The sequence below is a fragment of the Stenella coeruleoalba genome (assembly GCF_951394435.1).
Source record: "Stenella coeruleoalba genome assembly, chromosome: 3".
NCBI classification, from domain to species: Eukaryota; Metazoa; Chordata; class Mammalia; order Artiodactyla; family Delphinidae; genus Stenella; species Stenella coeruleoalba.
This window is the reverse complement of record NC_137148.1, coordinates 144223792-144235601: the sequence shown is the minus strand read 5'-3', so window position 1 is coordinate 144235601 and position 11810 is coordinate 144223792. Positions and strand designations below refer to the sequence as shown.

The window sequence follows — 11810 nt, the reverse complement described above, 5'->3', positions numbered from 1 at the left end:
GCCACAACTGCTGAAGCCTGGGCGCCTAGAGCCCGTGCTCCACAGCAAGAGAAGCCACCGCAGTAAGAATCCCACGCACCACAACGAAGAGTAGCCCCCGCTTGCCACAACTAGAGAAAAGCCCGCGCACAGCAACGAAGACCCAACACAGCCAAAAAAATATATAAATAAATAAATTTTAAAAGAAATGATACAAATGAACTCATTTACAAAACAGAAACAGACTCACAGACTTAGAGAATGAAATTATGGTTACCAGGGGGGACGTGTCAGGGGAAGGGATAGTTAGGGAGTTTGTGATTGACATGTACACACTGCTATATTTAAAATGGATAATCAACAAGGACCTACTGTATAGCACTATTATGTAACAACCTGAATGGGAAAAGAGTTTGAAAAAGAATAGATACATGTAAATGTATAATTGAATCACTTTGCTGTAAACTGAAACTATCACAACATTGTTAATCAACTATACTCCAACACAAAATAAAGTTTTAAAAAAAACTGAAAAAAAAAGAATGAAATAGCTTACAGATACCTAGAACCATTCTAGATATATTAACTCAATTATTTCTAAATGTGCTTCTATCATCACTACTTTCGCCATTTCTTTGTGCCACTATGTTATGTGATTTTTTTTTTCCCCCACCCCATGGGGCTTGTAGGATCTTAGTTCCCCAACCAGGAATGGAACCCGGGCCCTCGGCAGTGAAAGCACAGAGTCTTAACCACTGGACAGCCAGGGAATTCCCGATCTTTTTCTTTAAATTGATTCACTTTTTTAACTTAAGTATTTGCTAATCCTCACCCTAAGAAGTAGTAGCTGTGAATTCATGGGTTTAATGGCCAAGTTAAAATAAACATATGATTATAATTATACAAAGTTCACCTAGGTACCCTCTAGCATCTTCTCCTACATTTCACTTTGGGAAACACTGCATGAAATCATTGGTTATCAAGACAGCCTGGCAAAAGGATGGAAAACCACTGGAAAAACCCCCCCCCAAAACCCCCGCAAACAAAAAAGGAAAACCACTGGAAATTACCCGGGTTTGTGTTTTTACTTAGCAGGACTGGAATCAGAACTTTGGTCTTACACTAATTCATTCACTGAACAATTGTTTGAGGGTCTGCTATCTCTCAGGGACTGCTTTGGCCCTGGGGCCAAAATGGTGCACAAGACATGCATGATGCCTGCCTCTGTGTGTCCAATATCCTCATGATCAGAGATCCAAAACCAAAATATCAAATACGAAAATGCAAGTGGTAAAAACTTCTATAAAATTAAGCTTAGGTCATTTTGTTACTTCTGATTAGCTTCATGTATATTTATGGTTGGTTGTAAATATATGACTTACCATGTTCTCCTAAATAAATGTACTCAGTCCCAAATGCCCTGGGAGAAGCCTTATTAGTGGTGCAGGACAAACGTCTACGTTTAGTTATTCCCAGGAGCATCGAGAATATAACAAGAATATACTTTCTACTAGAATATAACAACTTCCTTACCTTTCATTAACAACTTAATTCTTTTCAGTGCCTGTCATGTATATCTCCCGGAGTCTTCACGCCACTTAAAGAAGCCAGGAAACATGCTGGGAAGAAATGACTGAGAGGCACTTTTACAGCTTCACGGGGAGCTTTGAAAATGCATTTTTAAAACGCAGGCAGTAATTTACCTACAGATACTCTCATATACATGTGAAAGGATAGATGGAAAAGACAGCAATTAGACGCTGTAAAAGCAAGAAACTGGCAACAATACAAATGTCCCCCCATTAATTTGTGGTATATCCACGCAGTGGAATACTACACGGTTGTTAAAAAAAAGAGTGAAATAGCTTACAGATATCTTATTGAGAAAAGGGAAGGTGCAGGACAGTCTGTCTAGCATGCACTTTCAGGTGGGAAAAAAAAAGGATACGCATATAAGATTGTTTATGCATTGCCTATCTCTGGAAAGACATGGGAGAAACTGGTAATACAGGATGTCTTTAGCAAGGGAAGTAGCTGCTGGTAGGGACAAAAGTGTGAAGAAGACTTGTCACTGTAGTGAGATGTCTTAAGAGCACACTCTGCGTTTAATCCCACTCTTCCCTGGGTCACTTTCCTCAACTGTAAAATAGGAATGATCATGATACTATCTACCTCATAGGGCTGTTGTGAGGATAAATGAGTTAACAATAAGTAAAGCTTTAGAACAGTGCCGAGGCCTATAGTAGTGGAAGGATTTGCTACCATGGCTCTTGAGTGCCCTTTGGACTTTGTGCAGTAGGTAAGTATTAGCCATTAAAATAATAAAACCAATTGCTAGAAGAGAGGACTCTAACTGTTCCTCCAAAGGACGTAAACACTGTGTGTGCGTTTATATCTCTGTGTGCATGCACATGTGCAGTAGGAATCCCCATCACTTCTGCTTCTTTATGTTGTAGGGTGACGTGTGGGTGTGTTTAGGGGTGTGCTGAGCCTGATTGGAAAGACACCTGCATCCTGACACCCCCCATAGCAGTCTTCAGTACTCCTGTCCCACCCAGAACCTACCTTACTTCCTTGGAATGACAAAGGAGACGAGATTAAACACAGCTCTGGGGCAGACTTTTCATCTCATTCATTCATTCCGCAGGTATTTATTAAGGACCCACTCTGCATCAGATCCAACAGAAAGCAAGGCAAGCAAGGTCCCTGCTTTTAAGATCTTATGTCCTAGAGGGAAGAGACAGGCAGGGGGGATGTAACAAGATCACTGCAGAGAGGAACAGTGCTCTGAAGCAAACAAAGCAGGTCACTGTGTCACAGAATGACGTGTGGGAGGGTAAGTGGATGGGGTGGCCCAGGGTCAGGGTGGAGAGGCTCTCCAAGGGGGTGAGGATTGAACTGAGATCTGAACAGGGATGAAGAGAGGGTCGTATAGTGGGGGGATGAAGACACGGTGGAAGAGTGTACCAGGCAGAAGGAACCAGAGGTGCAAAGGCCCTGTGGTGGGGATGGAGAGAAGCAAGGTCAGCGTGGCTGGAATCTGATCAGCAGAGGGACAGCTCACTGGACAGATCTTGCTGGTTAGCTTTCCTGGGAGGCAGGAGGCACAAAGGCTGCCAGTGTGCATACTGCAAAATATTTATAGTCAAAAGGCCAACTACCGGCTTTATGAACAGGACAGTCAGACCCACTGAGGTTTACTGAGTGTCTTTTCCCCGACCAGTCTCCTAATCACCCCTCCGTTCTCCATACCCCCATACAAAGAAACCACAGGATTCCATGACTTCATTCTTCAAAACCAAATGTGCCAAGTCCCTTCGAGTAGGACCTCATGTGACGTGGTAACCCCAGGAAACAGAGAGTGGAGCTGAAAGACAATAGAAAATTTGAAGTCCAAAGATAGGGTCTGCATCCTAGCTCTGGCCATTTATCATCCGAGTGATGTTGAGCGAGTCATCTCACATTTCTGAGCTTTTGTTTCCTGAAGATTCTGGAGAAGACACAAGCACAATTACAAATGGAAGATCCCTTATGTATTCCTCGATTTCTTGCCAGGCAAAAGCAACAGGATGTATTGGTGTTTGGCCAGTGAACTGCTTTTAGAGAGAATTCAATGCCACGGCTGACAGAGGGCCTTCTGCCTTCCCCAGAGGTGGCCTGCTTCTTCTCCCAAATGCTCCATCGGCTGAAGCAACACCGAGACACACTTCTCCGGCTGCAGCCTTTCCCACACTCAAGGAGGGCATTTAGAGCTCTGCTTCTTAGCACTTGCTGCTCTGGGGGTGGGAGGGGCTGACCCTTGTCGGGAAAGCTGAACACGGATGAAGGTGTGACTGAGCGAAAAATGTCCCATTGCAGGACCTTCAAATTCTTACTGAGTTCTCTTCACTTGGTTCACCAGCAGACTACGAATAGAGCGAGGATGCAGCTGACCTCTGGTCCTGGTGGATTCAGACCCCAAAACACACCTTCTTTCTCCACTTCTTTTATCTGCTCTTCTCCTTAGGGTTGGGTCCCAGAAGCTGAAACCACGGTCACGATAGCTTTGGGAAGAGAAAATCTAGTCTCCAACCTTCAGGTGGAAAATGCAGGGGAAAAGTTCTGATTGGCCCAGCTGGGGCCCCAGGCCTAGCCTTAGTCTAATCGCGGTGGCCAGTGGGATAGGTCATCTGCCCCATTGCTGCGGCCAGAGCCCTGAACTGAAGGGCAGGGTCAGCAGCTGTCTCAATGCTCTAAGCTGTGCAGGCATTAAGGGCCACAGGAACAGCACAAGACGCAACCCTCGTGCTCTTGGACCCATTACAATTGAGTCAGGGACAACGTTGATACTCATTTAAAGAAACGTCCAAGCCAACCCTCAGCACGTGCGATGGATTTCCACGGAAGGTGAGAGAGTGCATCCGACACTCGTGTGTTCAGAGAGGTGAAGCCCCGGGTTGGTGAGGAAATGGACTGGATAGTTAGAGGGAGGCCTGGCTGTCCAAAGACCTGGAAGCCACGTGGGGAATAACGGTGGATTCTACACCACTCCAGGTTCCTTCTATGTAAGGAATAATACACGAGGAACAGCCATGTAAGGAATGTAGTGAGGAGTTGGGGAAAGCCCCCGAAGCCTAGAAGGGGGCTCTACTCCCTCCTTACCCCTCCCCCAATGGTCCCCAGTGGCCTGGAGAGGGTCATGTCTATTAGTGTCCCCCGCCTGACTCTCCGGTAGGATGTGGGGCGATACCACTTTGCCTCTGCCTGGCCTTCACTCATATGAAACCAGCTGGTCCCTCAAACTGCAGTATGCGTAAGACTTACAGCGGGAACTGCGGATAAAAGCTGGTCTCTGAGCCATCCTGGTCTGGGGAAGGGTCCAGGAGTCTGTATTTTTAACAAGCTGCCCCAAGTGATTCCGACGTGGCTGGCAGCGCAACATATTCTAGACGGTTGGCCCAAAAGTTCGTTCAGGTTTTTCTGTAACATCTTACGGAGAAACCCGAACGAGCTTTTGGGCCAACCCAACACTTGGAGGACAACTGCACGGATTAACTTCAGAGGAAGGAAGAAGGAAGAGAATCTGCTACTTGTTTGGTAACGGCTGACTTCGGATGTCTGCAACAGCCCCAGCTGAGCAGTGATTTTCACTTAATGAGCAAATGAGCAGAGGAAAGAAAAAAATCATCCCCTGCACTGGGGATGGGTAGGGAGGGAACGATTGGGAAGCAGAGAGTCAAAATCAGGGAAACACAGATGAAGTGAGTGGGTGGAGGAGAAAAAGAGAGCGAGGACGTTCGTTCAGAAAGGCCACTTTATTGATGGAGATAAAACTGAAAGGAGTTCTCCACAGCCCTCCCTCACTCGTTTCAGTGGCTTCACTGGGCATCTGAGGCCAGCGTGGGCAGGCCTGTCACTGGCACAGGATGGGCAGCTCAGCCGGCCCCACGCTGCCTGCTCCACGTCAGGCGGCCACATAAAAACACATCACAGCTCGTGAAGATTCGTGGGTGCACCTCAGAATCCCCCAAACAGTTCCCGTGCACTTTTTTTTTTACTATTGTACAAAATATGTTAAGTAGGAAAGGTCAGCTGTGCTGTGACATCTGCAGGACGTCCTTTGAGGATTACCGTCCCCCAAACATTACTTCTTATTGCAATGAAACCTCTAGAAGGTAGAGCTGTACAAAAAAAAAAAAAAAACTAAACAATTTTATTTTAAGAAGAGCAGCAACTTAATACTGCTTTAGTTCATTTAAATTTTCTTTCTCAAAAATACATTCCTAAATATACAAACTATACAATCTTGTCATTGTAATGCTGGTTTTTTTGTGGTTTTTTTTGTTTTTGTTTTTTTAATAATAGAACCCAAACTAAAAAAATCTGTTTGTCTTCAAACCGACAAGAGTGCTAGAGGACTCGTGACTCAGTACCTTCATATAACACCACATAAATAAATTTAGCCACAGTCTAGGTTCACAGCCTGGTCAGTGGAACAAAGGAAATACTTTTCTGGCGATTAGACGTCGTCCGCAGAGAGGGTCGGGATATTCAACCGAGGCCGGGTGAAAAATGCCATCTTCTCCCTGTAAAAGAGGCCATCCCTTTAAAGCAGGGTTTTTCAACCTCACTTTATAGGTATAATGGGCAGGATAATTTTTTTGTGGTGAGGCTGTCCTGTGCATGTAAGTGGCCTCCACCCACTAGATGCCAGCTGCAAGCTCTCCCACCCCTCCTTCCAGTTCTGACAATCAAAAATGTCCCTAGGGACTTCCCTGGTGGCGCAGCGGTTAAGAATCTGCCTGCCAATGTAGGGGACATGGGTTCGATCCCTGGTCCGGGAAGATCCCACATGCCGCGGAGCAACTAAGCCCGTGTGCCACAACTACTGAGCTCACATGCCACAACTACTGAAGCCCGCACGCTCTAGGGCCCGTGCTCCAAGAGAAGCCACCGCAATGAGAAGCCCACACACCGCAACCAAGAGCAGCCCCCGCTCGCCACAACTAGAGAAAAGCCCGCGCACAGCAACAAAGACCCCACACAGCCAAAAAAAAAAAAAAAGTCCCTAGACACTGCCAAACGTCCCCCAGGGGCCCAAATCATCCCTGATTGAGAACCACTGCTATAGGGGACATTAGCAGGCCCAGCCACCTTCAGTTCCAATCAGAGGCCTCCAGAGTCTAAAAGGGCCCTCGGGCCACTTCCGCTGTTGGTTTGTTTTAGATTTCCAATTGGTTAGAAATTAAGGGATGTCCAAATGCGGTTAGACAAATGACAGTATATTTTACACGTTTATGTTCCACAAAGGAATGCGTTTTAGCACATACACAAACATGAGTATCTTTTCTGAGGGGAGAACACGAGTCTAAATGCAAAGCCCTCTGTGAATGGGAGGCCCAGGCCGAATGGTGGGTGGCGTCCTCCCGTGACACGCCTGGGTCCAGGGCGGCAAGAAGGCATCTCCCTGGGATCCCGGCAGGCAGCAGGCATAGCTAGGGAGGCCTGGCAAGCATCCATCACTCCCAGGCTTATTTATCATTCAGCCAATCCTCTGCAATTACTGGGGATGGAAACGCTAAGAGGAAAGGGTGGAGCAGGTGGCTCATTCATTAAACAAGAGGATCTAACACATTAGCTCGAGTTGTGTGGGGACGGAGCAAGACAGCTGAGGGAAAGCACCGCAGGGCTCACAGACTGACGGGGACGGCTCGGCAGAGGGTGAACATCTGCTACAGAGAGAGCTGGGGCTCCGCTATGGAAGGGAGCGTGGGATGGGGAGCAGCGAGGCAGAGCAAAGACCGAGGCTGGGCGGGCAGGGTGGGAAAGGGAAAGCCGGCTGGCCGGGCGCCCACTTGCTGACCTGAAAGACTGCACTTCTGGGGGCTCCTTACAGCTCTGGCCTCGAAGCCTGTGCACGTCCTTGGCGGCCGACCTCATCATCTTGTCTGTCTGAAGCTCACCCTTGTGCTCTGCTCGGTCCATCTGGAGGGCAAAGTGAGGTAGTAGAGAGTCCTTAGGGTCTCTAGAAATGGGTCAGCCACGGGGAACTTTCTAGCACAAAGAAGGAGTCTGCTGCAGTTAAAAGGTTTGAGGGTCACAGAATAGGCACCCTGACGCTTCCTGTTCCACCATAGGAACCTCTTTATCCCGAACAATGAGGGGAAGTGATCCCATCATCTGTCAGACAGGACAGGTTTTTGGGGCCAGGAACTGAATACCTGTGGGGACCTGTCAGAAGTAAGGAGACAGGGGCTACCAGGTAAAATGTGTGCTGCCTCTCTAATTCTCAGGGCCACCTAAGAAGGTAAATTTTTTAATTACCTCTGTATTACAGATGAGGAAACTAAGGCTCAGGCATGTGAAGAAATTTCTTTAACGTCAAGCCAGTGAGAAACGGTGGAAACCCAATTCCGAGTCATGCAGTTGTGCTAAAGGGCTTTAGGAACGTTACACTCTTCCCTCCTGATACAAACCTATGGAAGCACTTTTGAGAACAAACCAGAGAGCCCTAAAATATCTATGCTCCATATACTTGAAAACATTGCATAAAGCCAGAATTTTGGTCAATGAAGCTACCATTTAAATGGTTTTTTAGTAGAAGCTCATCATCAGACAGTCACAGATGTACTTTTTTTTTTTTTTTTCCCTATTTAAAAGGTCAGGTTTTCTTAGTTGGTGCTTTCTTAAGGTACGGCACATATGCACTTGTTTTCTTACCTCTTTTTGCCTTGGCTACTAGGAAGCTCCAAGATAAATGTAATAGACAACTACCATTAGATTAGGGATATATTTATTGCCTTCTCTTCCTTAAAACTTGCTCTAATTTTCTATTTTCTCTTAATGCTATTATTATAACTCTATTATAAGTACATTAGGGTATAAGTAATAAATAAGAAAGAGATAAACATTTCTGGAACTTCTGAATTACCAGAGTCAATTTGAAGCTCCCACATTAGTCCAGACCTAAGAAGCCCAGTACCACCTTCCTGCTCTAAGTTATCGTCACCTGCATTGAGAGCTGGAATTTTAGCTAATGGCCCTCCCAACAATCCAGGCAGGCACCCTCTGTACGGTGCTCTTGCACTGCTTGGCTGTGTACAGAGAAAACTAGCAAAAGTCTATCATGTCTGCCATGGACCGCAATCCTGGCAGGTATTATAGAAATTGAGTCGAAGGTGGCCTCTGTGTGTTGGTCCTGTGGTATTTATTTCTTCACCATAGTTCCGGGATCTCAAGAGCCCACTGGTGCCAAAGTCAAATTTTTACCCATCCAACTGTTTAAAATGAAGCTCAAATAAGATTTTTTAGCTGTTTAGAACCTGCCTGTTTTGCATACCCCCTAAAGCTGTACCCAACATCTGCTAGTCATAGGTAAGATAAACCCCAGGGCTATAAGAGATCCCAAACTGCTGCTGCTTTGGTGTTCTCCAACCCAGAGACTCTCATGGTGCTCTGAATGACATCATCTAGATGCCTAGGCCCCCTTTCCAACCCCCTTTCCCCTGCCCTCCTCCTCTCTAGGTAGTGGTCCCAGAACTACTTTGGAGGGGGCGGTGGGCACTGTCATGCAGTGAGGGACTTCCCCCAGATGCAAAGTTGTGAAAGCAGCAACCACTCAAATTAAACTCATTGTGTGCTCCGGCCATTCTGTGGTTATATCTTCTTCCTTGAGCAACTGCTGAAATCCCTCAAACGCACTACACTAGGGCAGGGATGCGAGCAGGCTTGTATTCCCAGGCATCTCCCTCAGGACAAAGTCCTGCCAGGAGCCGCGCCTTTCCCATTTGGAAACACCCGCTCTGCGGGACCGCATGGGCAGCCACTGGGGCAGGTCAGCGTTCTGTATTTACTCTGTTCAAGCGTGTGCCCCAGCGTAGATTAGGTACCCAACGTGTTTGATGAAGGACCACCTGGAGGAATAAACGTGTAAACAATAAGGTCTTGCACACATAAACACGGGAATGCAGCAAAAGGACCTGGCAGCCAGGTAAAGAGCTAATAACGCTTGCCGGGCAGAGGGATTCCTGGATCTCTTTGCTGATGGGTATGAGGGGACCTGGGAACACTCCAAGTGCACCACAGGGCTGCAGGACCCGTTTGAAGGTCCGGCCGGCCTCCCTTGCAGCAGCGCACCCTCTGCACGGGCGGAGCGCCACTCACCTGCTTCTCCAACATCCTCAGCAGCAGGCGGAAGCGCTCGTCCTCCCGCAACCACGGTGGAAGCTCTTTCTCCCCGTGGCTCTTGGCCTGTTCCAGCTGCTCCTTGAGCTCCTTTAGCACCGAGATCTCCTGAGTCAGCTGGCTGTGCCAGGTCCTGGTCGCCTGCAGGTCCAACTCGAGGTCCAGCGAGGTGCGTGGTAGGCGCTCGGCACGCAGGGATTTGACAGACGAAGGCTACGGGGGTGGGGATGGTTTTTGAGCCGTTATTACAGGGCCGGGTCCAGTGAGCCCACACGACCCCCCTGGTCTGAACCTCAGACACCCTCCCTCCTTCGTTCAACTGCGGGCTTAAAAAATGGGGCTCGCCCTCGCCCTGGAGCCCGTCTTGATGTTTTCCATGTCTACTGCTCGTAATATTGAGCATTTTTATGTCCCAGGCACGGTGCTAGGCACTTTACTTCTGTTACCTCAGTTCATTTTCACAACCCTGTGAGGTCCTGACCGTTACCATCTGCACAGATGAGGAGGCTCCCCGAGGTTCGATCACACAGATTATAAGCAGTAAAGCCGAGATTCCACCCCAGGAGCTGGCTCCAGAACCTACCCGCTCGCTCCCTACACGGTGCTGCTTTCCCTACTCACAGTGTCCTCAACATGTACCCCCTCCTTCACTGGATTCTTGTCCCTCTCCTGCTCTAAAGCCGTTTCCTCGATGCAGGTCTGTTCCCCATGCATCGACTTTGTGGTCCTGTAATGGACATCTACTGGTTCTGCCTGTCCAGCTTCCACTTCTCTAGTCTTACAGTAATAGCATCCTCATCTTCCCTTGGGAATCCACATCTGCCGTAGTCAATCCATCTGTTTCACATGGGGGTGCTTCGGGGATAGGAACGTGACCTGAACCTGGCCAATCAGAATCTCAGTGATTGCCTCAGGGGGGAGCATATTATCCAAGCCCAGGCAGTACCACTCAATTCTGGCACTTTTGCTGAGCTACTGGGAAAGAAGGCAATGTCTTTACACAGAGGCCACTGAGCCAGCAAGATATAAACCTAGAAATGATCATGGTCGTCTTCACCAGCAGATGGGGTAGACCTGTTTAAGAATTAAGCCATCTGGAGAGAGCAGTGCCATGAGAGGGGGACTGAAGCTTGATGACATTGGCTCAGCTCCTGGATCAATCCATGCCTGAAGTCAGTCCAACATCCTAGAGTTTTCCATTAAATGAGCCAATACATTCCCTTTTTCACTTTCAAGCAATATTTGGGTTGAGTTCTTCAGTTATCTGTATGTAAAAGATCTTGATTAACTATAATCATTAACTCTCCTCCTATCAGAAAACACTAATCATTAAAAAAGAATAAATGACTGTGGGAGATGGAGTTCTAAGATGGCTCCCAAGATTCCTCCCTCCTAACATACAAGCCCTGTGTAATCCCCTCCTTTTCAGTGTGGGTGGGACCTGTGAATATGATGGGCTATCACTCCTAGGAGTAGGTAACTGCAGGGGGAGCAGGCGGGAGCTTCTGCAGCTGCAGCATCATTTCTCCTGGAGTGGATCCCGGAACACCTGCTCCAGAATCCTCCGAGGAGCTTATTAAAATACGGTTTCCAGGGCCCCACCCCAGCTGCCTGGATGAGACAGTCTGGGAGTGTGGCCTCAGAATCTGCATCATCAACCAGCTCCCAAGGAGACGTGGTGTTCCAGGGACTGCAGCACCAGCCAGCCACAGCAGACGGGGTGGGGCTGGGGAGGGACATGCCTGTCACTTAAGGCCACGTCCACGTTCTCCGGCAGCCAGCACTCAATCTTTTCCGGGTGCGCCTCTTCTGCACTGCCTTCTTTCTCCTGCTCTCTCTAGTTCTTTCTGGAGACCTGGGGTGTGGGGGGGGCGGGGGGCTTGTCAGCAGCAGGCCCACAGGATATGCGGAGCAGCCACCCCTGCGTGGGGCTGTCAGCACGCTCTCCTTTCTCTGCACTTTCTCTTTCGCTTTGCTCCCTCTGCTTCTCTTTCTGACATTCTGGCTCCTGGGTTTCTTCTAGTTCTGCAAGCTCGCCAGAACTGCTGTCGAGCCTGCGTTGAAAGGTCAAAGTGGGGAGAGCCACACTGCACCTCCTGCAGCCCTGACTGGCTGGTGAAAGTCCCTGTTGGGAGTTGGGCCACTGTCTAAGACGGCCCCATCCTGAC

The 11810-nt window shown here is 48.2% G+C and overlaps 1 protein-coding gene across 2 annotated transcripts in view; it reads right to left on the bottom strand.

Annotated features, from left to right (window-relative positions):
* Positions 1-5083: 5083 nt before the first annotated feature.
* Positions 5084-11810, bottom strand: part of WWC1 (WW and C2 domain containing 1) — a 152180-nt gene continuing 145453 nt past the window's right edge. The window contains exons 21-23 of one of the 2 annotated variants that reach the window (XM_079917855.1): positions 9622-9855; positions 7322-7443; positions 5084-6044 (exon numbers count right to left, since the gene is read on the bottom strand). In XM_079917855.1, coding sequence (XP_079773981.1) covers positions 5978-6044; positions 7322-7443; positions 9622-9855 — 423 coding nt within the window. In that variant the 3' untranslated portion in view covers positions 5084-5977. The remainder of the gene's footprint in view (positions 6045-7321; positions 7444-9621; positions 9856-11810) is intronic. The other variant, XM_079917856.1, reaches the window with a different exon arrangement.